Source organism: Balaenoptera physalus (assembly GCF_965194825.1).
Source record: "Balaenoptera physalus genome assembly, chromosome: 6".
NCBI lineage: Eukaryota > Metazoa > Chordata > Mammalia > Artiodactyla > Balaenopteridae > Balaenoptera > Balaenoptera physalus.
In genome coordinates, this window is record NC_138885.1 from 72,334,496 (window position 1) to 72,362,048 (window position 27,553).

The 27,553-nt window shown below is 40.4% G+C and overlaps 1 protein-coding gene across 18 annotated transcripts in view; it reads right to left on the bottom strand.

The window, feature by feature from the left end:
* Positions 1-19,033: 19,033 nt before the first annotated feature.
* ZNF385B (zinc finger protein 385B) overlaps positions 19,034-27,553 on the bottom strand; it is a 317,869-nt gene continuing 309,349 nt past the window's right edge. For 16 of the 18 annotated variants that reach the window (XM_082466742.1, XM_082466731.1, XM_082466741.1 and 13 more), the window contains 4 exons: positions 23,617-23,862; positions 22,645-22,823; positions 21,966-22,067; positions 19,034-20,527 (listed from right to left, as the gene is read on the bottom strand). In XM_082466742.1, the coding sequence (XP_082322868.1) occupies positions 20,309-20,527; positions 21,966-22,067; positions 22,645-22,823; positions 23,617-23,862 (746 nt within the window). In that variant the 3' untranslated portion in view covers positions 19,034-20,308. The remainder of the gene's footprint in view (positions 20,528-21,965; positions 22,068-22,644; positions 22,824-23,616; positions 23,863-27,553) is intronic. The other 2 variants (XR_014265142.1, XM_082466743.1) reach the window with 2 other exon arrangements.

The window sequence follows — 27,553 nt, forward strand, 5'->3', positions numbered from 1 at the left end:
CTAATGCCAGGGACTTCTGCTCAAAAGGCCAAGCTGATGGTCCTCACCCAAGCCTTAGAGCTTGGGACTGGGAAGATCTTAAATGTTTACACAGACTCCTGGTATGCCATTCTACATGTACACAGGGGTATTTGAATGGAAAGAGGTATGCTTTCACCTGTGAGAATAAACAGGTGAAACGTGGCTTGAGCATACTGAAGTTCTTAGAAGCAGCGCAGCTTCCAAAAAAGGTGGCAGTGACTAATTGTAGGGATCAACAAAAGGGGGCTACAGAGTTAATAACGGGAAACAACAAGGCAGATACAGCTGCCAAAAGGGCAGTCCTAGAACCAGTCAGTAACTTGTCAACTACCCTCATACCTCGAAGGCCAGATCCATCCAATTACTCCTCAATCTACACAAAGGAAGAATCAGACAAAGTCCTAAAGTGGGGCTTCAGTAGAGATCTAGGAGGCCATGTGTGGCTAGTTAGTGAACAAGGGCCATGCTTCTTTCCCCAAACTGCGGCTTGTCAAGACATCAGGAAAGCTCAACAAGGAACTCACTAATGGAGTGAAGCCCTGTATAACTGGTTAGTTGAGATCATAGTAACTCCTGGCATGAAAAGTAAAATCAGTCAGACAGTTGAGACAGTCCCCATCTACACAGTGAGTAACCCCAAAACCAGGCCCCCTAAGGCCCCTAGATAAGGCCCACTCAAACCAGAGGATATATCCTGGGGAAGATTGGCAGATTGATTTCACTGTCATGCCGAGAGCATCAGGCAGCTTCAGGTAGAAAGCTGTTGCTAGTGAACGTGTTTTCAAGGTGAGTAAAAGTGCTCCCCACTAGAACTGAAACCGCAGCCAAAGTGGCTAACGCATTCCTAAAAGAGATAATACCCAGGTCTGGGATCCCAGGATCCCTACAAAGTGATAATGGCCCAGCATTGTGTCATAAGTGACAAAAAGGATAACAAGTGCCCTGGGCATAAAATGGACCTCGCACTCAGCCTGGAGACCCCAATCATCAGGGAAAGTAGAGAGATCTGATCAGACCTTAAAATGAACCTTAGCCAAGCTATGCCAGGAGACTCAAGAAAACTGGATTAAGTTACTCCCAGTTGCCCTGCTCTGCATGCAGTTAGCTCCAAGAGATAAGTTAAAGTTAAGTGTGTATGAACTTACGTATGGTAGACCCATTCCCCAAGTGGAAAAACAACAAAAGTGTGACCAGGGATATTTAGGAAGTATGGAACTTCACTGATTGTTGGATCTATCACTCCCAACCTGAAACAGGAAAGGACCATCAGACGTATTTAAGAGGAGCCCTGAAAACTGAGAAGGAAGCACTAAATAACACCCTCCTCCCAGCAGACAATCCCAATATAAACCCAACCACGGCAGTGAGCCTCAATATCAGGGCACACTTTTGCCTATAAGCAAAAGACCTAGATAACTTCATTTTCAGGAACAATTTGCATATACTGGTGTCAATCCTACCTGGTGGGCAATATCACCCTTACAAACTGGACAGTACAACTTGCAACCTGCAATGGGAACCATATCCGAGTTCCAAACTGTAGACAGGCTGATGTCGAAACTGGTGCCAGTTGTGACACTTATGATAGAGAATACAAACAGCACCAACAATATGTAAATTATGCAATCCAAAAAAGAAAAACACAGCTAAGAAGGATACCTGGACGCCCCAGTAAGACCCTGGTTATACCAGTGTGGATAAAGCACCAGGGTACCAGCCCTTCAAGAACTCAAGGTAAAGACTTCCCTGGTGGCGCAGTGGATAAGAATCCGCCTGCCAACGCAGGGGACACGGGTCCAAGCCCTGGTCTGGGAAGATCCCACATGTCGCGGGGCAACTAAGCCCGTGCACCACAACTACTGAGCCTGTGCTCTAGAGTCCGTGCGCCACTACTGAAGCCCCCATGCCTAGAGCCCGTGCTCCGCAACAAGAGAAGCCACAGCATGGAGAAGCCTGCGCACCGCAACGAAGAGTAGCCCCCGCTCGCCACAACTAGAGAAAGCCCCCGCACAGCAACGAAGACCCAACGCAGCCAAAAACAAACAAACAAACAAATAAATAAATAAATGTTAAAAAAAAAGAACTCAAGGTAATGGCACAGGACTGGTGTGTTTATAAGAAGGGTTCATGTTCTTAGGTAAGCGCCCAAACTCAACAAGAGGCTGGGCATCCCAGTGCTTGGACAACACCAAGGTAAGAGGCTATATCACCACTGGAACACTAGGGCCAGATCCGAGGCTGACTAAAGTTTACAATCAGACCATTAACAAAAAGGAGAAGCCATGATGTTTCAAGAGAGCGGCAGGACGACTAATTTCAGGACTCACTGTACTCACAGGGGTGCTAGTGACCTTGGCCAGGGAAACCGTATATAACACTGTCACCATAAAGAAGGTAACAGCCACCGTGGAGACAGTGGCCAATGAGACGGGCCTAGACTTCAAGCTATTACAAAAGTCTATTGACTCACTGGTCAGGATTGTCCTGGAAAACAAAATTGCCCTAGATTAGCTGACCAGGTAGGGGCCTATACACTGGCCAATACGAAGTCCTATTTTTATGTTAATGCAAGCGGCCTAACTGAAGGAAGTGCAGACAGACTACTGAAAAACCGCAACCTGTCTAGCAGAAACCAGGCAGCCTAATCTGGCCGAACAAATTTGGAGTGGGGCAAAACAGGACCTCCCTAGCGTCTCTTGGTTTCTACTCTTCCTGGGCCCCTCAATGACCATTGTTCTCTTGCTAATATTTGGGCCATGCATGCCAAACTGTCTCCAAAAGGTTAGAATCTATAAAACTCCAAACGGTGGTTGCTCAGGGATCGAACAGTTAGGGCTGAGACCTGGTGACAATCAAACACATCTAAAGGCAGCTAGGGAGAAGTTCTCCTCCTCTACCCTGGGTTATGATGATGCCCAAAATCAGCAGGGAGTAGTTACAGAAGACGGACCTGTGCCCCTCAGTGCCTCTCAAGAATGACGAGCAGGACAAGACAGAGGAGGGATGTGTCACCAGCAAAGCCCATTAACAATTCCCGGGAAATATAGAATCTGGGTAACAAAATCGTCTAACCTTTTTTTCCTTTGCGCTTAGTTTCACTTGCTCACGGGGTGCTGCGTGCAGAAGCCTCGCCCCCAGCACTTCAGACTGGAGTTCCCAGTGCGAAAAGAACGCGCAAGCCACCTCAATTCAAAATGGTGTACGCGGGCCCCTTGCAGAGACGCACGCACCACGCACGCACCACGCACGCACCACGCACGCACCACGCACTAGGATCTGGAGCCGTGAACTGCGCAGCTGCGCCCTCCCAGCGAGAACTCCGCCCCCTCCCTGCCCTGCTGCCCAGATCCCTATAAAGCAGCCCCGCCCACAGCCTGTCAGCGCACACCTTTCCATTCTTTGCTTAAAGAATAAGGCTTTCCTTTGCTTCTGAACCAGACTGGGTCTCGTTTGTTCTATTGGCGCAAGTGACACTGGCAGGAGGACCCCTGTTGGGGCTGGGCTTGGGAGGGCCGATAACACTTTGGGGGGCTCTCCCGTGGGGGTTCCACATGTGTGGCACTTCCATGGCATCTGTGCTCTGCTGGGCACAGAGTCCAGTGCTGGTGGCTGTCCTTCAAGTGCCTGGGGTGGAGTGGGTGAACAACTCTTTCCCCCTGAAATGAAATGCAGACACAGGATGTCAAAGCAGGGTCACTCTGTGGCCAGCGTGTTACAGCATTGAGGACGGTAGCCTCCTCTCTGCCCAGGAGTAAGCCTGCATCCAGGGCATCGGGTAGCGGATGCTGTGCTGTTCTCAAGTCAATTCTCAAGAAGCAGGAACTTTAAGGAAAATGCCTCTCTTGAGTCCACAAAATCATAGATAGGTTTCCAGGAGTCTGAGAAGGCCTCTGTGATTGTGTAAGAAATTGAGTGTTGTAGGCGAGAATGTAAATTTTTCTATGGAGAGGGTCAAGTTCTTTCAGCAGATCCTCAAAGGGGTCCACAAGCTGAAAGATTAAGAACTATCTCCCCCCTCCAAGCTTTGTTATGAGGTTAAACTCCTCACCCCATTGCTCTGTCCTCTTTCCCAGGGGACTCTTTAGGCCCCTCCACTTGGGGCAGGCGGCAGTGAGAGAAGTCTGTTTGCTCTGCTCTGCAAATAGACTTTTCTCACCCTCACCCCCTGCAAAACTCTCCAAACATGCCTAAACTCAGTTGAAGACTATGGCTCCAAAAGACATCCTTGGTACCGGAGTTCAATTAAATGTAGAAAAGGTAAGTTTGCACATTTTATTGCCAGTCCTCCTGCATTTGTAGTAGAGGTTGTATTGCCATTTTTAAAACAGCCTTGGGGAAAAAAATCCTCTTTCTTAGAGAAAGTGACAACTTATTCTGGGGAAATTGTAGGAGTGGTAACGGACAGTATTGATTTAATTAATTTTACTGCCTATCTGCATTGCCTGGGAACAGGTAAAATAACCAAATAAAATGGCAACATTTCATCTTCATGATCCCCGCAATCAAGTCAGGGGGAATTTACTAAATTGAGTAAGCTGCTGAGCAAGACACAGTTCAAAGACTACTTGTGAGATGTGGAGGTCCTGGCATTCAGAGGCACACCTACCATGGGCCTCCTGAAACTGAACTCCAGTGGGATTGTTGGCACTGGTTTAAAGCAACGGAATGGTCCTCACCTGGGAGAGGGTACCCCCAGGTTAAGCATGGCCGTGGGGTGGGAGGGGGCCAGGGGCCAGCAGGACATTTGGGAGGAGGCTTTATCTCCAAGGGAGCCTCATACTTCTTTAATTTGTGTTGATTCATACTTAATTCCATCCTTTTCCTTTTTTTTTTCTTTTTGCTCCAAAGTGGTTCAATTAATTAACAAATGGCCTGTATATCTTTTCCTGGAACATTCCATTTCCTTCGAAGTGTCTTTGGGGATAGTAGGAAACTGCTCCCCTTTTCCTTGTAGGAGCAACAAACCTGTGGGCTTTTTTCTTCCTTTGGATCCTTTTGTTGTAATGGTTCCCATCCGCTCCCCAGAGAAGGAAATTAAAAACTGCACTGCAGGGCTTCCCTGGTGGCACAGTGGTTAAGAATCTGCCTGCCAATGCAGGGGACACGGGTTCGAGCCCTGGTCCGGGAAGATCCCACATTGCCGCGGAGCAACTAAGCCCATGTGCCACAACTACTGAGCCTGCGCTCCAGAGCCCGTGAACCACAACTACTGAGCCCGTGTGCCACAACAACTGAAGCCCATGTGCCTAGAGCCCATGCTCTGCAACAAGGGAAGCCACCGCAATGAGAAGCCTGCGCACCACAACGAAGAGTGGCCCCCACTCGCTGCAACTAGAGAAAGCCCGCAAGCAGCAACAAAGACCCTATGCAGACAAAAATAAATTAATTAATTTAAAAAAAAAAAACTGCACTGCATTGGGCACATGGTGGATCAAGTTTTCCCACTACTGTTGTGAATGGAGCCGAGCACGTTTGCAATCGCTCCAAACTGTTCCCTTTCTTGACAGAACTGTCCAGAAGAGGAGGCTGTGTGGACAAGGCTGGCTTCCTGGCTTCAGAGCCCTGGCAGCTGAAGCAGCGCTTGCTCCTTAAATTTGACTTCCGGTCTTCCTAAATGCCAGATTGCTCCTGCCCCTAAGGGTTCTGACTCACCCTGTTGTCAAGTTCCAGCATTGCCTAAGAGCTTGGCTCCACTCTGTGGGTGCTTTTAACAAGCAGTATTTTACTTACTTTCTGAGATGCTGAGAGTGGGCGAGCCGGCCGTGAGAATCAAACACGGAGTGGGGAGGCCTGTGGGCCATTGCTTCAGGCCTCAGGAAGTCAATCCCACAGGTGCAGCTCCACCTGCCCTGGGACGCCCCAGCTAGTCACATCCACCAGCTTTATTGTGCAAACCCGGCTCACATCCTCCACACTCACAGATGGCAGGGCTTAGCTTCCAGGTGTGAGGGAGTGAAAACATGAGGCCTTCCATCACCTGTTGGTTTCTCTCTTCAATGACTAATATAGGCAGAGCTACGTAATGGGAGAGTCAAGGCTTGGAGTCCTTGGTGAACGTGATTGCTTTTCTGCCTGTAATGTATGTTTTCCAGCTTGGCTCTAGTAAGTGTTGTAACAGATGCAGAAAAGGGAGTCACCCTATTTTTCTCTGAGATATTCATGGTCAGAGGATGAGCTAGTATTCATCAGTGGCAGCCCTAAATGAGAAAGCCTTTGCCACAGCATTTGCATTTGGCTAGCGAAACGGGGCAAAATGCAAAAGGAGGAAATAGAAATTAGGGAGCGCCCCCTTCTTTTCTGTCTGTCACATGAAATATGAGTCTGGTTCTGCTGTTGTCTCCAGCTGCAACAAAGAGCATTTGACTCTGTGTGAGGCTCCCCCTCTGGCTCACTTTATAGATTCTGATCATAATGACATGCGATCTCAGAGTGGCAATTAGATGACATTAGCACACAGAGGCCGGCAAAATTCATGCTCAAAGCAGTTAAAGATCATTTATAACCTTCCTGAGACCGTTCAACATATGCCATGGTTCAGAAGCATCCATGACGTCTTAGAGCACTCATGTCTCTAGCTATCGTTTATTATTATTATTTATTAAGTAGGTGGCATCATCTTTCCCCGCCCTCGTCATCATCCAGATATAGCCAATGTGTCTATCACATCCAAATACAGCTATTTGAGCTGAAAACCATCCTGACCTGAGTTTAATACATGACAATTTCCTACAGTGATTTTTTGGAGCCAACCATACGGGAATTTGTGTACCTCGTGGGCAATTAGATAATTAATACTATTTGCTCTAGCGTCAGTGGTCTAACAGATCACTGTGTCACTTCAGGAATTTCCAATTTAGATCAGTAATTTTAGGAGATTTACTTCCAGAGTTTATTCTTTTCCATCAGAAGTTTAGCAATAAATGATAACATTCTTCTCCCCAGATCTCCACGAACGTCGTGCCAGATGACAGCTCAAATGCTCTATATAGGGTCTACGCCTAAGTGGGTTAGACAATGGTTTGGCTGAGAAAGAAAAATACATCATTTAACCAAGTATTCTTCCCTCCCCCACCACTCACATACCTAGAAAGCGGGTTTTTTTGTTGGTTGTTCCTCAGGCTTGGGAGATATATTTGCCCTCAATAGTGACAAGGGGCACCCAACTCCTCTCACCTTCCTAGGTGTGGTCCCTCTTCAGCTCTAAATAATTAATGTATCTCAAACCTGGCTTCTCATTCAGATCACTTGGAGAGTTTGTTTGTTTTCCTAACAATGCCCGGGGCTTACCACCAAAGATTCTGCTTCAGTTGATGTGATGTTGAGGCCACGGCTGTGCTATTTTTTGAAAGCTCCTCAGGTGATCCTCAGTCAGACTGAAGGCCTCTGGAAAAAAACTCATCTCAGTATTACCAGAAACAGAATAAATCAATCCAAGTTAAACAGACAGACACATGTGAAAAGGAACCTACTACCTGAGACTTTACTTTCTTTGAAGGTCTTTTTTTTTTTTTTTTAAATGATGCGATTTTTTTTTTTTTTTAATTTTTTAATTTATTTACTTATTTGTTTATTTTTGGCTGTGTTGGGTCTTCGTTTCTGTGCGAGGGCTTTCTCTAGTTGCGGCAATTGGGGGCCACTCTTCATCGCGGTGCGCGGGCCTCTCACTATCGCGGCCTCTCTTGTTGCGGAGCACAGGCTCCAGACGCGCAGGCTCAGTAGTTGTGGCTCACGGGCCTAGTCGCTCCGCGGCATGTGGGATCTTCCCAGACCAGGGCTCGAACCCGTGTCCCCTGCATTGGCAGGCAGATTCTCAACCACTGCGCCACCTGGGAAGCCCTGAAGGTCTTAATAAGCTCCTTTAGGGCCAGGTGGGAGTCTCAGCACCAGTGTCTGCACATTGTGGTTTGTAGAAAGAAGATGATTATTTATTCTTATCATGCAACAGTGATTCATAATATATGTCCAGAAGTCATTTTTTTGACAATCTCAACTTATAAACTATGGAACACCTGAAAGGAAAAAAGGAAAAAACAAATGCTGCAATAGAGCAGCTAAAATTATATCAAAAAAAAGAAAAATGATTCGAATACACTTTACTCCTGGGACCATCCCTCAGGCTGCTCTGGGAGCTCTCTTCTTATTTTACACACAGTTCTAACAGTCTTTCTTCTCTGGTTCTTCATTTACAGAAACTTAGAGGAATGACTAAGGAAAATGACACATCAAAAAAGTAAACAATGGAATTCAGAGAGAATATGATGGTTTGGGACTATTTAGGATGAAGGCAAATAGTTTTACATACCGAGCATCCCTGACTTGGTGCCCATCATTCATTCATTTATTGGGATTCACTAGTGCAAGGTACCGTGCTGGATGCATGGGGATTACAAAGGTGAACACTTTCATTGAGTACGAGTGAGTCTCTACCTTGGCCCCAGCCCCGTGATTTTCGCTCTTGAGTTGCTTAAATACAGTAGCATCATGCAGCTGCTGCTTAGTTTTCATAGAGCATTTTTTGCTGTCCAGAGTATTTTATAGTTTTTTATTACTGACGCCCTAGTTCAGGTCATTCTTGTGGCCGCATAACTGTCTCTCTGTCCACATGAACTTCTCCAACCCCTACTTTATATTTCTGCCACAAAGATCCCCCTAAATGCAAATCTGATCATATTACTCCCAGTTAAAATCCTCTAATGATCCCACAAGCTACAAGATTTCACTTGGACTTCTACATGAGGTTCTTCAGGACTGATCCACGACTACCTCCCAGCCTACTCTTATCCCTCCTGTTTCTCATTTTCAGGTTCTATAAACCCCTCACTATTCCCTTCACACTGTATTTCATAATTCTTTGCCTTTTCTCACGCCATTCCTTCTCTTTGGAATGCTTTTTCTTCTTGCCATTTTAGCTATCCTGTCCTCCAGGAAGTTTTCCTTGACGTCTACTCACTCTGCACATGTGCCACCTAACCCACTGGGTTCGTTGTCTTCCACTTGCTCTCATTATGTACTAGAATAATGTTCACGTGTGTTGTCTTCACAGCTACTTCTTCCCTCTACTACTCCCTTACTTCCCAGCATTTTAAGGAACGTGAAGGCAGGAACCATTCTTATCCATTCTTAACAATTCTTATCATTGTCTTTCCAGAGTCTGACATCAACAATAAGTGGCTGTTAAAGGGGACTAAACTGAAAGCTCTTTCCCATTTTTATTACTCAGATGTCATGTCTCAGCAGGAACTTCTGGAAGTAGTTCACGAGCCCTGAGTTTCTACAAGTTGTTCCTAGGGTTTAGATGAGGAGTCTAATGCTCTGGCAGCAGTGAGCAGCCATGGAGAACATGGGAGCTGGCAGGAGGCTGTCTGGGATAAATATGTGAGTTACTTCATCTCTGGAACTTCAGTTCCTCATCTGTTTCTCAGGTGTGTGCAGTGCTTGTCATGCCAGTAATATGATAGCTAAAAATTTATTGAGCATTTATTATTATTGTCTTTATTGGATCTTCACAAAACATTTTGATATATGCAGGACAAGTAGTATCATCCCCATTTTATAGATGAGGATACTGAGTCTCAAACTTGCTTAAGATAATGTGTCAGTAAGGGTAGGCTCTGGGGATTAGAATTTGGGAATTCTGATTTTTGTCCATTTTTCTTTCCATAACTGTATGACATCATCTACATGTGTCACAAATGATGGTTTTAATGATGAACTTGAATCATCAAGAAAATATTATAGACAGTATATCATGCTTAAGCAGGACAATAGATAACAACTTTTAGAAAATGTTCCATTCAAAAGTTTAAATAAAACCAAGAAAATGTGGTTCTGAAGGGACTCAGATTTGTGTATGTGAAAAATAAACTTATTTGGACAACTTATTCCCTGATTTATAAATCAAGTATTATTGTAGCCAAATTTTAGTAATATAGTAGGTTTATTAGAAATTAGAATCAAGGGATAGAGAGCTTCCTTGAGATGTATTCTAGAGTATTCTCCTATGTTTGCTTATAGCCATGCTTTTCCTAGTCCACAGCAATAATGGATAAATTTTAGAGATCTTGCTTTGACAGCCACCTTCAAATATCCTCCTACTTTTCTAGAATTGCTACCTAAGAACTAGGAGCAATCTTCCATAAACACCTAAAACCTATTTTCTCTTATTTCTCTTAAATCAGAGGTAACTTTGTTCCTCTATTTACCTTTTTTTTTAAAAAAATTTTATTAGGGTATAGTTGTTTTACAATGTTGTGTTAGTTTCTACTGTACAGCGAAGTGACTCAGCCATATGTATATCTATATCCCCTCTTTTTTGGATTTCCTTCCCATTTAGGTCACCACAGAGCACTAAGTAGAGTTCCCTGTGCTATACAGCAGGTTCTCATTAGTTATCTATTTTATACATATTAGTGTATATATGTCAATGCCAGTCTCCCAGTTCATCCCACCCCCTTTATTTGTCTTGAATCACTAGATCCTCTTCCATATTACAAATGATTTCTGTTTTGTTTTGCTTTTAAGTAAAGGTTACAGGTAGGATTTTGTTTGCAAGGAGAAAAGCAAGTGAATGGTTTCCTAGGGCATTTAAAATCTTTGTTTCCTAAAAATATATGATTGTTTGAAGATGAACCTCCTTGGAGTCTTAATCTCAAATCTAGTCTACTCAGTATAATCTTTGGAAATGTTTATTGCTTTACTCTGGACTTGATATGCAGCACTGCCTAGACCCAGGGGTCTAACAGGTATCCTGAGGCCAATAAAGCTTTCGTCAGTGTTATGAACCGGTCTGTTGATCTTCTCTGTTTTACACTAGGGCAGGGTGGGAGTGGGGTGGGGGAACCTGTTAGGATGCGGATATCTGGGCTCCTCTCCTACCCTCCTGAATAATAACCTCTAGTGGGAGGGGTGTGGCACCCAGGAATCTGAATTTTAACAAAGTTTCCAGGTGATTCTTCTACACATGACCCTTTGAGAATCCTTGATCCAGATTGTACTTTGCACCTCAGTGAAGACAGCAGTCAGTTCAAGTTTTGTGCCTAGAGACAAAGCAAAGCAACCACCCTATTACAAAAGCCCTGCTTTCTGGCTTGAGACCAGTGCTGCTTTTCCACTCTTGCTTGGTGTTCTGTTTCCAAGCCAACTTCAGTGCTTAACTGCTCAGTATATTGATTTAAAATGGGCTCAGCCATGTTGTGAATTGTGAGTGAGAATTAAAGCCAGCCTTTTGTTTTAAAGAAGGTGTGAACTTGACTACCAGCTATCTGTAATGACAATGCATCTCAAGAGAGCCTCCTATCACCAGGAGCTACAAGGAGGAGCCTACTGATCTTTATCTTAGAAAGCCAGAAATCGAAGTGCAAAGTGTTTCTTCACTTCACGGTTTTCCTATTTATCATGCAAGCTTCGATTTTAATGTTTAGTCCCATACGTGCCATGAGTTTATATGTAGTGGAAAGTGAAACGGTTTTGGCATCCAAATAATGAATTCTCTTAGAGGAAGTGTCTGCATGGGATTCCAATCCCTGACGGGAAGGAGAGCTTGTGTTTTGTATTATCCTTTAATCATTTGAAACTTCTGGGCTTTGTAGGTTAAATGCTGTCAGCTGCTCTTCAAGGAAATTACTAGCTCTTCATTCTTAGTTCTTACATAGTCTGTGTTCTTTACGCATTTGATTCTTCCCCACTGCCTAAAGTGCAGGGAATGAAACATCAGACAATATGCCTAAGATGGTCGCCATCTCAGAGAAGGAAAAGAAGGCTGTCTTTTCTTTCAGTTGGTGGCCTATTGACCAAATTATGTATTTTATAATAAAAATGCACTTCCAGTCAACAGTGAAAGGCAGATGCATTTTGATCTTTCTTTAAAAAAAATTTTATCTATTTATTTGGTTGCGCTAGGTCTTAGTTGCGGCAGGTAGGCTCCTTAGTTGTGGCATGCATGTGGGATCTAGTTCCCTGACCAGGGATCGTACTGGGGCTCCCTGCATTGGGAGTACAGAGTTTTAACCACGGCACCACCAGGGAAGTCCCCGTTTTGATCTTATAATAATGTCATTACTAGAATAAAAAAGCAAAATTTCTATTAAAAACAATGGAGTTGTATGAATCTAGGCATTGGTTATGCAATTGCCATAGAATTGGTGTTTAGTAATAAAAGACACACAATTGGTTGAACAATAGAAGAACCCAGAACATAGGAGATAGATGGGAAGAATCCATGTGAGAGGCATGGAGAATCATAGATCTCAAATGGTATTTATATTCTTTAAACAATTGGGTGTTTCCTTTTTCAAAGTAATCTTATTACAATTTCTCAACATGTCAGGAAAATAGTTTTTCTCAAGGCAGAAAAAAAATCTGAAGTAACGGTAAAACTCTTTCCTTGCTTTTTATTTCTATAATTAATTACTTTTGACATTTATTATGCATTTATTTTCCAATTATAATTTCTTGGAGTCTTTTAAAATTGCATCTCTGTCATTATATAGTGGAAGTCATCTGTTTTGGTTATAACAGGACAACTGATTATACTTACATGATTCTGAAACAGCAACATGTATTCATTGTAAAAAATTCAAACTATACCAAAAATTAAGAATAAAATGTAAAGCCATATGAAACTTTATAACTCTGGGGTAACTTCTATCAGTCTGGATTACCACTTTTATCAGACATTTCTCCATGTATATTTACAAACATACAGATACAGTTTTAAACTTTAATACAAATGTGATCATACTCAACATGTATGTTCTGTAACCTTTTATTTCCCTCACTAGGACACATATCATGGACATCTTTTCATAATTACACAATTATAGAATTACATCATCAGTTTTTAATGGTTTTGCTGTTTCCTACTGTGCAAATTCCATAATTTACTCATCCCTATGAATGAACATTTTTTTTCACTATTTTGAAACATACTTCCAGACTCACAGCACCACTGTATATATACCATGTAGCTGAGAAAAGAATTTCAGTGCCATTAAGAATTCTGCATCAAATCAAAACTACAATGAGGTATCACCTCACACCAGTCAGAATGGCCATCATCAAAAAATCTACAAACAATAAATGCTGGAGAGGGTGTGGAGAAAAGGGAACACTCTTGCACTGTTGGTGGGAATGTAAATTGATACAGACACTATGGAGAACAGTATGGAGGTTCCTTAAAAAACTAAAAATAGAATTACCATACGACCCAGCAATCCCACTACGGGGCATATACCCTGAGAAAACCATAATTCAAAAAGAGTCATGTACCACAGTGTTCATTGCAGCACTATTTACAATAGCCAGGACATGGAAGCAACCTAAGTGTCCATCGACAGATGAATGGATAAAGAAGATGTGGCACATATATACAATGGAATATTACTCAACCATAAATAGAAACAAAATTGAGTTATTTGTAGTGAGGTGGATGGACATAGAGTCTGTCATACAGAGTGAAGTAAGTCAGAAAGAGAAAAACAAATACCATATGCTAACACATATATATGGAATCTAAAAAAAAAATAGTTCTGATGAACCTAGGGGCAGGACAGGAATAAAGACCCAGACGTAGAGAATGGACTTGAGGACACGGGGAGGGGGAAGGGGAAGCTGGGATGAAGTGAGAGAGTAACATTGACATATATGCACTACCAAATGTAAAATAGATAGCTAGTGGGAAGCAGCTGCATAGCACAGGGAGATCAGCTCTGTGCTTGCGATCACCTAGTGGGATGGGATAGGGAAGGTGGGAGGGAGATGCAGGAGGGAGGGGATATGGGGATATATGTATATGTATAGCTGATTCACTTTGTTATACATCAGAAACTAACACAACATTGTAAAGCAATTATACTCCAATAAAGATGTCAAAAAAAAAAAAAAAAAAAGAATTCTGCATCAGATTTAGATGTAAGCCTTAACCAAAAGTTACAGAAACATTAAGCACTATGACACGTTATCTTTTTAGCTGTTTTTAATAGTCTTCTATTTTCACCTTTGATAAATAAGCTTGTAAAATTGTGACTGAACCAGCTTTAAACTGTCATTATCCCATTATTTTTTTATCTGAGTGAAATTATTGAGGCAGATTTTTTTTTAAATAACAGACATGTAAAAATTTATTGAGCTGTACACTTAATATTTGTGCATTTTATGTTTTTTTTTAAATCAGTCATCAATTTTATACACATCAGTGTATACATGTCAATCCCAATCGCCCAAATCAGCACACCACCATCCCCACCCCACCGTGGTTTTCCCCCCTTGGTGTCCATACGTTTGTTCTCTACATCTGTTTCTCAACTTCGAGGCAGATATTTTGAGGAGATGAGGAAGGCTGGTATTTTTCAGAGTGCAAAGTGATTTTGGAGTGTAAAGAATTTCTTTGGGTTGAGTTCCATTGAACTTTGTCACTTACCTGTGTTCCTGAACTATGAAACTATGAACTATGAATATCTAGACTAAGGAATAGTTTCTCTTGATAAATAAACAATTAACAAATACTGTGGACACTAAAAAACAAATCTTTTAAAATTTACATGGTTAATGTCTTTGGATAAAGTCTTGGATATAGAATTCCTGGGCCAAAGGTTATGGATAATTGATATAATGGTATGTATAATTCCAGAAAAGTCAAAGCAATTTTTATTGCTACCAACAGTGTATGAATGTCTCTATTTCCCCACTCTCACTGATATAAAGTTTAGAGAATTTTTATGCTAGATCAAAAAATGTTGATTTCATTTGGATTACTTTAGTGATGACAAACATCTTTTTACATTTATTAAGCATTGGTGTATATTTTGTCTTTTCTGGATTGCCTTTTTGCCTATTTTGCTATTAGATTGTTTTTCTTCTCTGAAAGAGTTCCTTCACCCCATTTTATGATTTCTCTGTATAATAAAGATATGAAACTGTATGTCACATGGATTGTAAATATTTTTCTTAGTTTGTCTTGTATGTTTAAATCCTTTTTATAGTATCTTTTAATATTTTTAAATCAGAAAGAAGTTTATTTTTTATAATGGTAGTAATTTTTTTACAACATAAAGAAGTTTTTCATTTTATACAACTTGAAATTCTGTTTTTGTTACATGGAATACAAGATTTATAAAATTCAAACAACTCTGTGATATGCAAACATTTTGCATTTACTTCTATTATCATAGTATTATGTCTATTTGCATTATACCCTTTTGAATAGAAACATCAGCTTACAATGAATGAATCTGCTATTTCTTCTCTCTTACAGATGTACTTTTCTCTGAGTCTAGGTTAACACTAAAGACTCAAAGTTGGCTAATTTGAGAAATCGTAAAATTTAGAAATTTAAAATGAGAAGAATTAATTTCACTTATCCACTTACTATGAAAATTTGTGTAGCAAACTGTAATTTACAGAAACATTTTTATGTGTTTAATTTTATTTGCTTCTCAGAACCACCCTGTGAGTTGGGTACCATTATATTTGTTTTATATATGTGAAATACTGAGGTGCTGGGAAAATTACATAAGATCATTTTCTGACATAAAATCACAGAACTAACAAGCGTATGAAATGACCAGAGTTTCAATTCAGGTCTTTTGAGTGCAGAATATGTATTATTCTTTTTAATTCACCTCTATCCTAATTTTACATTTCCACTGTAATAAAAATGAAAAACAGGTGCTTAATGACAAGCTTGTCCAAGCATCTGTAGATAAGTGACTTCTTTAAAATGAATAATGTGACATAAAGTTATTTTCATTGCATCCACAGAAGGGATTGATCTGACAACCTGAGGTTTGAAACAGTTTGAGCACTTAGTGAGGAGTAGAAGGACACATTATATTGTCATTCTGCTTTAGAAATTTTAGCCAAAGAAATCAGGGCAGTTCCTGACAGTCGCTCTCCATAGCTGCTGAGAACCTGCACTACATCCCTGATGAATTCTCCCGTGGAGCTAATTACTTGGAGGAAGGAAGGAGGGAAAGCTGAGCATCCCCTGTGGACTTTTTTCTTTCAATACACAGCTTCTCCTCAACCTACCAAGGTACCAGAAACTGGTATTTTCTCAGAGAGGCCACGCCACCTCTGATATTAATTGAGGGCCATCATATTAACAAAACAAAGATCTGATGGAAGGAAAACTACAAAGAGAGACCAGAATCCACATAGCAGACCTAGAGAGGTGAAATGAAATCCTTCCGCCTGTTACCTGAAGATGCTTGTGCTTACCGAGGGTGTATGTCTTGATGCTGACTTAATCTTTATCTATCAGAGAGTTCCTGGTCATCTCCCCCGTCTCGCTATGATCCCTCTCTCCGATGGCACCCCAGGCAGTGGGCGCACCCATTCCTCAAAACATCCCCAAACTCATTCTCCTCAGTGAATCTCTTTAGACTTACAAAGGGAGACTTAGCACAATAGGATTTTCACCTGATGTTCTTTCAGCTCTTTCTCCTTTTTTTTTTTCCAGTGGGAATCCTTTGGTTCTCTTTCTTAGCTACATTAACTGTAGTGTAATTTTCCTTAAAGCATTTTCTGGGAGAAAAATTCTACACAACCACAACGATTTCTGCTCCAGAAAATAAGAATTCCCTTAGGGCAGATAAGAAACAAATCAAGGGTGATATGTTTGGTGCATAATACAAATGAAAAATTTAGTGTTTTTTTTTGCTTTCACAATCCTTTAATCTTGTTAAACAGGTAAAAGTTAGAGGCATCTGCAGCTGCATATTCCCGGGTCCTGGTCCTATCCAATGTCAATATATCATTGACATTTACTTATTGAAAGTTCCTTCCTCTGCCTATTTGTGAGTGCATTTCACGTGTGCCTTTTAAAAACTCATTATTTAGCTTTTAATACCCAGGAGGTCACTTCTCTCCTGAAGAATTATGGTACTTGAGAAGAAGAGGAATGCTCCTGGGACAAGGTTGCCAGATTTAGCAAAGAAAAATACAAGCTGTCCACTTAAATTTGAATTTCAGATAGACAACAAATATTGTTTTGGTATCCATATGTCCCAGATATAGCATACTTATTTATGGAACATATTAATCTATATGCAATATCATAATAAAAATTATGAAAATATTATACTAAAAATTATTCATTATTTATCTGAAATCAAAATTTAACTAGGTGTTTTATATTTTATCTGGCAATCTTATGTGAGACCAGTTTTCAGATTCTACAGAGACCAGAGCTGGACTATTTCAGAGTAAGCAGCACATGTTTTAACTTTCCGAATAAGTTGGCGGGGGGCAGGGGTAGAATGTTAGTCTTTTCCCACTACACATGGCATAGGATGGGGTATTAGTTCAAATATATATATCCCCTCAGGGTTGACCCACTCTGCCACCTCAGAATAAGGGTGGATAAGATGTAGCTGTTTGACAGTGTTTTATAAATCATTGCTTGACGCTACTGATGGCTTCTTTTGGAGGCATGCATTTTAATTAATTGTTATTCTTTTGTACTTCCTCCCTGAGGTGATTTTTAAAAACTTAAACTCTATAATAATCAGTAAATTCCTAGGTCTATTTATATGTTGATATTTTAAATTTTTTGAGGATTGTAGAAAGATTTAATGAGATATAGAATGATACAAGAGAAATAAAATATAATTGTCAATGGTGTCTATAAAAAAAAGCTTCTCCAAAGAGTTAAACTAAAACACAGTTCCTTCAGAGTATGTCTGAAGGTCCAACCAAGGTTTAATGTAACAAGTAGTGGTCAGAGTTCAAAAGAGTCATATTAAAAAAAACCCTCAAATTCTGAATGTCAAACTGGAATCTTAATAGACTCTAAAACTAATTATAAGCTTAGAATATTGAGGTTGTTTTCAAACAGTCGGATTAACTCTTTGATAGAGGAAGTCTGTTCCCACGTATCACAGCTGCACAGCCATCCACTGGCCTTAATTTTTTAGAAATGAGAATTTAGGTCCTACTCCCACCCCAATTCTTCTTAACCTAAAAAAGAAGGGGAATCTATAATGGCTACAAAACTATTACCACTCCCCTTAAAATTCTATAACAGAGTGGTAGATTAAAGATGGCCATAAATTCTTTGCTCTTCTTTACATTGAAAAGTGATTGATCAACTTCCGTTTGAATCTGGATTGGTCTCGGTGACTTGCTTTATCGATAGAATGCGGCATACGTGACATGCTGGGAGTTTCGAGACAGTTTTATAGGAAGCCTTTTCACTTCCACCCAGGACCTCTTCACATGCTCTCGCTGGGCACCCTGAGTTTCTATGTAACTACCTGAGACCACTTAGCTGGGGAGACCACCCAAAGGCCCTCTGATAGACTGTTCCAGTAGGATCCAGCCTCCCAGCCCCTCCATCCAGGCAGACATATGAGCAAAGCTATTTTGGCTTCCACACCAGCCCACCCACCAGATGAATCGACCCAGGGATCTCCTATTGAGGACTTGGGGAACAGAACAGCCCAGCCAAGCCTTGCTGGAATTCCTGACCCCTGAAATTGTCACATAATAAAATGGTTTTATTTTAAGCCACTATGTATTAGAGTAGTCCATTAAACAGAAAACCAGAAAAAACAGTGATATATTGCTCTTCACACTTAAAAACAGAACGAAGTGCAAGAAAAGAAGGGTTGGCTGATTAGAGAAGGTCAAAGGGGAGGAGTGGAATCAGATCTTCTAAAAGGAGATCATTATTGCATTGGACACAAATAAAAGATGAGTTAGGAATTTAGAAGACTCACAGAGTGTTTAAAAATTGTGTCACAATTTTTGGTAGACCGCTACTGTGATTTTTGGGCCACACTCACAACTTTGGTTCAACTTCTTAGAGATTCAGAGAGAAAACAGCAGTAAAGTCTTGCTTCATGCAGCTGCTGTGAACAGTAATGAATAAACATGACAAATAAATATGCTGCAAATAAGAACTGAAAATGCTAAATATGTAAGAAGCAATCTTTGCACCTACTGAAAAGCCTTCATCAGATGATTTCAAATTGGAGGTGTCTCAAGAGAAAACAACTTTGAAAATACAAACAGATTTTTATTTTTTGTACTTTTATTGAAAAGGTACATTTAAAAAAATACACAGACATTTTACCATTTACAGATTGCAGATATAGATGCTCTAAAAGAGTTCACTCTATTTTGCTGTCTTATACCTCTTGCCCCTGATATGACAAACATTCCAGTCCTGTTGATATCAGCTTAGAAACAGGGGCATGGGAGCATGACCTGCAACAGATTCAGTGAACAGAAAGACAGATTGTTCAATTATAAATTTTTTTATCTTCTGTACATTATTGCATTAGGGAGCCACAAAATTATGTAGCATCATTACAAATGAAAACAGGTTAAAAATGAAGAAGATAATGATGTAGAAATACATGGATTCATTGTCTTCTTGCTGAACACACAACAGGTGCAAAAATGTGCAATTTAGGAAGCTCTTTTTCTGTTTGCATACATTTGCTTAGCAACTCAAACTGGTGAGGAAGCTACAAAATAAGTTAAACAAAAATAGCAGACAGGTAGTAATTAGAGCTATGTTATATGGCTTTCTATTTCGTTTAAATATCACCAAATAAAATGTAAAATAAAGAAAATACGTTATCTTTTGTTCTCTTAAAGAGAAAATTCAAAGCTACTTTGCTTCCTAACATTTACACAGCAACTAAAAATGTTTAATTCAGACAAGAGATACAGATCTAGTACTACACAGGATACAACAGTACTTGGGTCTCAAACAGTACACAATCCCTGTCAACAATAGTACACCAAAAAGAAAACGCTGTGATCCGTTGGTAAGATGGTATCCACAAGTAAGCACTTGTGTTCATCTATTTTTGTTCCACACTAGAATGTGCCCAGTTGGATTCCAGGATTATTTACAGACGTGTGAGGAAGACCCTAGTTTTCAAGTCTGTCAGGAAAATATTCCATATTGTTTCTAAGCCAGATCACGCCCACGGAAAAATAGTCAGAAAATGATATATATGTATATATATATATTTTTTCCTGACCAATACATTTGCAAGAAACTAAATATCTCTGATACACGAATTGTATGGGGGTAGGGCAGGGGGAGGGACTAGGGAGATAAAGCTTCTGCTGCTCAGATTCCGAAATTATAGGAGCGGCCCCTAAAAGCACTCTTGAATCTAGCGACTTACCCTTTGGAGTTGGGGCTCAGGTGGTACGCTGCATTTTGCAGTTGGGTGGGACACTGCAACACCAAATGTTCAAATTGCTGAATCCTTTTGGCTTTCCTGCTCTACTTTCCTACTGGCCTCAACCGTCTGGGGGCTTGCAGACATTAGTACGGGGCGAAGAGGATGGAGGCGGGAGTGGCGCGGATGGGGCCGTGGCCGGGCCTCAGCAGAGCTGGAGGGATGGCTGGAGCCTGGAAGAGCGAGGCCGACGGCCGGGGTGGCAGTGACAGCGCGGAGGACACTGCCGCCGCTGCCGCCAGGGGCGAGGACAGGAAGGCCGGGGCCAAAGGCTTCATCATATCCTTCTGGAATGCAAGTTTTGCCTAATAGAGGGAGAAAACCAGGAGTGGGGTGGGGAGATTGTTTTGAATAACAGCAGCACAGATATTTTCATAAGTAAAAGAGAGACATTCAGAAGTCAAAATTTTAAAATCTTAACTCTCAGAAGTCAAGACATGATTATTTTCACAAAGCTGGTTTCAAAGCCTCTTGGCATACCTTTTCTTTGATTTGTTTCCATTTCAACTCTTTTCTGGTGGTCCTTGCCCCTGGGCACTAGGACAGAGGAAAGCCTCTCTGAATAGATACTGAAAGTATTTTATGCTGCTGCTCACAAGGAAAAAACAAACACACCCAGAAGGTTTCCTGCTTAGATTATGGAGCTCAATTCAAACTAATGACTTGTTTTAAACCACAATGAGGCTTTTTGGAGAATATGCATTACCCTTTACTTCACCTCTTAAAAAAGCCACACTGGGTTAGGTAACTGGAGTTTGGGACATTGGGGACCCATGAACAGTCATGAAAACAAAGTCAGTTTACACCGCTCTGGCCACTTAAAAAGTATTACTTGAAAAACTGCAGCTAACTCAAATTTGTCATCGGCAATGATTGTAAATGGGCTAGAAACTTTCTCTATTTAAAAGGAATCCCAAGGTGGAATCTTCCTGTGAAGTAAGAAATCAATCCTTAATCCCTCTCTTTTGCAATCAGGAGGAGCTTTGCAAGCTGGATTTGCTTAATGCGCGTAATGCCTGCGTGCAGTTTCGACTGAGCTTTGGAAAAACTGGAGGTAATGTCAGTATCGCCTTCAGCTGGCCAATCCCAGCTTTCAACCTCAGCAGAACACCACGCTGGGCTGAGTCCCAGGGAGACTAGGAAATCCATCCATCTGGGTATTTATATGACATCTATTGGTGGAGCCCCTTAATGTTTTTACAAAGAAACTGAAAATAGCACATTTTGAGAGCAGGTAAGACAGGCTGACTATCAACATGCCTGCTAGACAGGGAAAGAGAGAGGAATACACACAGCCACTGTACTTTCTGGAGAAAGAGAGAGAAAGAGGTGGGGGGAACACCCCAGAAAGGAGGAGGATATTAAATAGATGGATTTTGTGTTTGGAAAGCAATCCCTTTCCCCAGGTTTAACATGTTCCAAGATTCCTCAGGCATCACTGCCCTTGTTCCTAAGCCTTTACTTTTCTGTATATGCTGAAGAAGGGAATCTCTTGAAAAGGTCCTGGTAAAGAGTAAGGTATTAGCCCTTAAAGAGGTTCAGTTTCTTTTTTTCTAAGGAAACTTTCTTCAAGGTGTCCTCCAGCAGGAACTAAGTTCATTCTAAAACTTCTCTCTATGAGGGCTATTTAAGTTCAAAACCCTTTCAGGACCAATTAGACCCTAGGCCCTCCTTACCCACAGTGCCTGCCCCAGCCAGCAAGGCTGCCCCACAAAAATAGACGAGTAGGCGAAGTGAACTTACTGCTAAAATGCTTGGGCTCCGCTGGAGTTTATTGTAAGGGCTGTACTTCGGCTTCAGTGGTTTCCCTGCAACTCGATCCTTATGCCTTCTGCTAGAAATGTGCTGAAAGAAGTTTGATGCATTAGCTGAATCTACATGTGAGTTTTATGCCATGTAAAATATATTTCCTAGGCAGAGGTAGTTGGTTCCTCCATTCCCAGTTCTAGGTCCATGGTTCCATGGTGGTGTGGGTAAGATCACCACACTCTCTACATTAAGACTTGCTCTTCACTCTATTGTAACACCTCTCTCCCTTTCCTTTCTCTGTAGCACTCCTCCAACTTTGCCTGGTATTACCACCGTGACTAATGAGTCTGTCTCCCTAAGCAGATTTTGGGTCCTTGGAAGACAGGCTGAACATTTACTATCTTAGAAGTTCCTGCTCAGCTGTAAGCTCCAGGTGACTGTTGTGCTCACTGGTCTCTAACACCAAGCCTAGAGCCTGACGTATAGTAATAGTAGGTGCACAGATATTTGGTACTTTTTCTTCCACATAGCACCTGTATGTTGTATACCATAGGCATCCTATAAAGTTAGGAAATTTAACTGTGAGCAAAGTGAGAACCATTATATAGATTAGGAGATACATAGTCAAAGGGTGACCCCAAGCGACGGTGACTACTAATTCAGGATACATTACCTGTTTGAGCTGAATTTCTGAATTAACGTGAACATCACAGATTTCACAATGAAATGTCTTGTTCTGTAGTCCTGACCCCTTACTGCCATTCTGCATCTTTAATCTTGATCCAGGTCTAGGATAGGACTTAATTGGACCAGCCCCATTACGAGCTTCAACCATGGTCTTGTGTTTAGATCCTAAGACAGAAAGAAACGTATATTAAATAGCTATTTACGGACTATATGAAGCTCTTGAAAAGTTTATCTTCAGGCTGAACTTCCCAAGACTTTTTTTTAATGATGGTTTTAATGCTAATTATAGATTTAACACATTTTCACTGTAAAAAAATGGGAAACCATGAGTATATAATAAAGAAAATATAGAGAGGCATAAGAAAACAAACATTATCTCTGTTTTCACCTCCCAGAGATAACCACTGTTATCCTTTTAGTGTATTTCTTTTCAGCTTCTTTTTTTGGTATACTGAAAAGTGTATTTTCAAAATTGGGATCATGCTAATTAAATATCCCGAAAATTTCACATATCAAATCATATACATATTTTCTTATAATTACACTTTAATGGCTGAGTAATATATTCTATCATATTGGGACTATAATTCGCTCAACATTTCCCTACTGTGGAAATATTCGGTTGTTTCCATTTTTTTCTCTTAGAAGAAGTGTGTTGCAGTGAACATTGTGCATAGATATTTGTCTTCATTTCTGTCACTTCATCATAATGAGTTTTGGGAAGTATTAGATGCTTTTGAGAAAATAAAGAACAGAACAAGTTTTATCCCCAACCTACTTCTGCCTTGCTGTTTCTAAAGTTGTTATACCGTACATTTCTTAAAATCACTCCTTTGAATCAAAAAAGTACAGAAGACTGAAGAAACCTAATGTCTGAACAACAAAAGATAAGGTATTCTGATGGGAAAAGGTGGATCTTGTTATAAACGTTATTTAAATTTAAACGATAGATGCTTACCTGTGTTGTGTGCCTCTAGCTGTGACAGGGAGTTCACAGCCACTTTGCATAGTGAACAATAAAGTAACTTTTTGGCTTTTTCTTCTTCTGATTCAGAAACAGTACCAGGAGCTCCGTTTGTGCTCTTGGAGGGAGAAGTGGCTGCTCCGGGTGGCAGGGGTGTTGTACCAGGTTTGAGGAGAAATGAGACACCTTCAGAGCTTGATGCCTGACTGGAACTGCTGACTTTCAACTTCCCTTTATCTTCTAAGAGAGACACAGAGAGAGAATGTTAAGGCCTCATATACCATACAGACACAGACAAATTGACATAAAGGAATTAAAAATAGAAATCTGATTTCTAGATGTAGTTTTTAAAAAATTTTTATTTTATATTGGAGTGCAGTTGATTTATCAACACAATGTTGTGTTAGTTTCAGGTGTACAGCAAAGTGATTCAGTTATACATATACATGTATCCATTCTTTTTCAGATTCTTTTCCCATATAGGTTATTACGGAATATTGAGTAGAGTTCCCTGTGCTCTACAGTAGGTCCTTGTTGGTTATCTATTTTATATGTAGTAGTGTGTATATGTTAATCCCAACCTCCTAATATATCTCTCCCTGACCCCCCTTTCCCCTTTGTTTTCTATGTGTAGTTTTTTTTTCCAGCGCAGATTTTAGTTCATTGAGCTTTATTGAAAAAGAACTCCATGGCATTGGTTTCTGTATCAGGTCACCCCAAGATCATGATGACTCACGAAAAATGACTTTGTTCTCCCATTTACAGCAGGTAACTTTCTGTCTGATATCCCTGAGTTGTAAATTATGTTCCGTTAATAGATAGGGAAATGAGCTACCTTCCAATCTGATTAAATGATATGATGGTAACATGAAATAAGACATGTAATGGTAGTTTCATTTGACTACTCATATTTTAATTATGTCATGAACATAAAGTTAAAATTCAATTTTTACACCAAGTTAAATTTTAACCTTCAGGTGTAGGGCAGAGGCGAGGGAAGAAACATGGTTAATTTTGGTTATGATTAGTTAAGTTTTTGCTGCTCTTTGAATGGCAATGTGATTTATCCAAAAGACAAGATTTAAAGATTCCATTCATTATACTTATTAATTACTGCCAGTCTGAATCATAAGTTTTAAATAATGACATTAACCACAAGCACTATATGAGGATTAGCCAAATCATTTACAGACATCTTGGCATTTTGATCATGTAGCTACTAAATGTTTATAATCCTTGAGGCCCATGTGCAGGCTCTAAGAGGGGTCACAGTGACTTTAACAGAATCTAACACTTCACGGTTCATCTGCTATTCAAGACAGGCTCTGTTCATTGGCTCCTTTGGGAAAGAAGCTGGAACTTCTAAGGCAACTGCAAAATCCATCACAAGTTTAATCCTAGTAGAGCCTTGCTCTTAGAAAATGTCTGTAGGTATGCTGATAAACTCTCATTAAGACAGAAAGGAGGACTTCCCTGGTGGCGAAGTGGTTAAGAATCTGCCTGCCAATGCAGGGTACACAGGTTCGCTCACTGGTCCGGGAAGATCCCACATGCCGCGGAGGAGCTAAGCCCGTGCGCCACAGCTACTGAGCCTGCGCTCTAGAGCCCATGAGCCACAACTACCGAGCCCACGTGCCACAACTACTGAAGCCCACACACCTAGAGCCCGTGCTCTGCGACAAGAGAAGCCACCGCAATGAGAAGCCCGCGCACCGCACCAAAGAGTAGCCCCCGCTCGCCGCAACTAGAGAAAGCCCACGTGCAGTAATGAAGACCCAATGCAGCCAAAAATAAATAAATTAATTAATTAAAAGAAGAAAAAAAAAGAAAGGGAATTAAAACTGAAAATTTATTTGTTAATTGCCCTAGCTAATTTGGAACCATGTACCATGGACCTGGATGACCAAGAGGGAGGGAATGACGAGGGAAACAGCAGTGAGGTTCTGCGTGTCTCTTCTCTATGTGGGGCAAACCAACGCTTTCACACACATCAGAAGTGAGGGGAGATCATAATTTTACTTAATTGATTTAGGGATCAGCAGTTGATTTCCATCCCTTTTTCCAAGCTGGATCCATCCATGTCAAGACTGGACATAGCAGGGATACTATAGATGAATTCCAGGTCTGGGTGGTGTTTGGAATAAAGGAATATTCAGATCCCTTTTAATCCTTGGTTTTCACAATCTATATTCCTTTTCAGCAAGTTTATTAAAACTTCAGGACGCCACAAAGTATGATGGAAAAGATCTCAGACTTTTACTAAACTGACCTCAATAGTATGAGAGAAAGAAGTAAAATCATTCTTCCTAAATGGTAGTAGTAAGTAAATTAGATTGAAGATTATTTCAGGCCTGGTACTCTCTTATCTATAAAGATCCCTCAGATTGAATCTGCAATTTTATAGATTGAAGATTGAAGATTGAAGAAGATTGAAGATTGAAGATTATTTCAGGCCTGGTACTCTCTTATCTATAAGGATCCCTCAGACTGAATCTGCAATTTTATAGAACTCACAAAGCAGCAAAATAATTCAGTAATCTTAAGATTTGTCCCTATGGAATTGCTCAGTTTTTTGTGATGGAATCTTAAGTTATTGCATAGCAAAATCTTTCCTGGCTTCAAGCATTTCATAAGATATTTTATATAAATTCGATCTAAAGAATCTGACATGTTTTAGATATTTACTCAGTCTTTTACTCATATCACTATTTTAATGTCCCTTATGTTGATCTCTCTCCTATACTCTTATATAGAATTTTATAATTTACAAAGTGCTATCACTTACATTATCCTTTTATCTCTTAAAACTTGTGACTTGTGAAAAAGTTTCAAAAAACTTGTGAAAAAGATAAGGCTGACAACGATTATTCCTACCTTAAAAATGTGGAAACTGAGGCTCATCAATATTAAATAATGTCCCACAGATTAGTAAGTAGCATAAATGAGCATGATATTTTCTCTAACTATTCACCATGTAATGTATTAATCTTCCTGCACAAAGAGAGGACTTCGTATGGCATTAAAAGGCATACATTAGTCACCTGGAGATGTGAAAAAGCTGTTGCTTTGTTTTACTATTATAGTTTAGTTTTAAAGCATATTTGCCTTAAATGAAAATACCTACACTATTCAACAATCATCTGATTCAGGTTACATTGAGAAGACGACAGAATTGTATCTTTTTCTCTATATCCCTATTTCTTTAAGAAAAAATACACAGATTTCCTTTTTACATCTCCTTTTCAAAAGAGGTCATTTACTCATTAACAAATGCATATTAATAATATGCTAATTGCTGACAATGTGCTAGACACCGAAGAGGATAGTAAATAAAGTAGGTGTAGACTTTAAGAAAGTAATAGTTTAGCAGAGGAAATGGATGGTCATTCAGAGATCTCTGATTTATTATAGAAACTGGCAAGAGGCATGAGAGCATAGAATTGGAAGTAATTACCTTTGGTTAGGAAGAAAGACATTTTTCATAAAGGAAGTAGCATTCTGTCTAGGTTTTGAAGACGGGTTTTGAAGGTCAGATTTAGATAAGAATAGAATAGGGTGAAAAGGAGTAGGAAGTGAATGGCTAGAAGTGGACATGTGAGGAAATGCTTAGGTGTTAGAAAGCTTGGGGTTTGCTGGTGAATACCTGGTAGATGAGGATAGAAGATGGCAACAGGTGTAATGGGAGATACTATTATAAAGATGGACTGAGTCAGAAGGCAGAGAATATTTTAAAACTAATAAAGTAGATACTAAGGGTAGCTGGTTTCCTTTTAAAAAATATTAAGAGGTGTGGAGTGATTAAGATTTACATGATTTAACATTTACATAAATTATGTTTTAGTTTTTATGCCCTGGATAGGTCAGAGTCTTAATCTTTGAGAATATTAGGGACGTATTTTGACTTTGCAAATGTGTAAATGGCTCCATCATA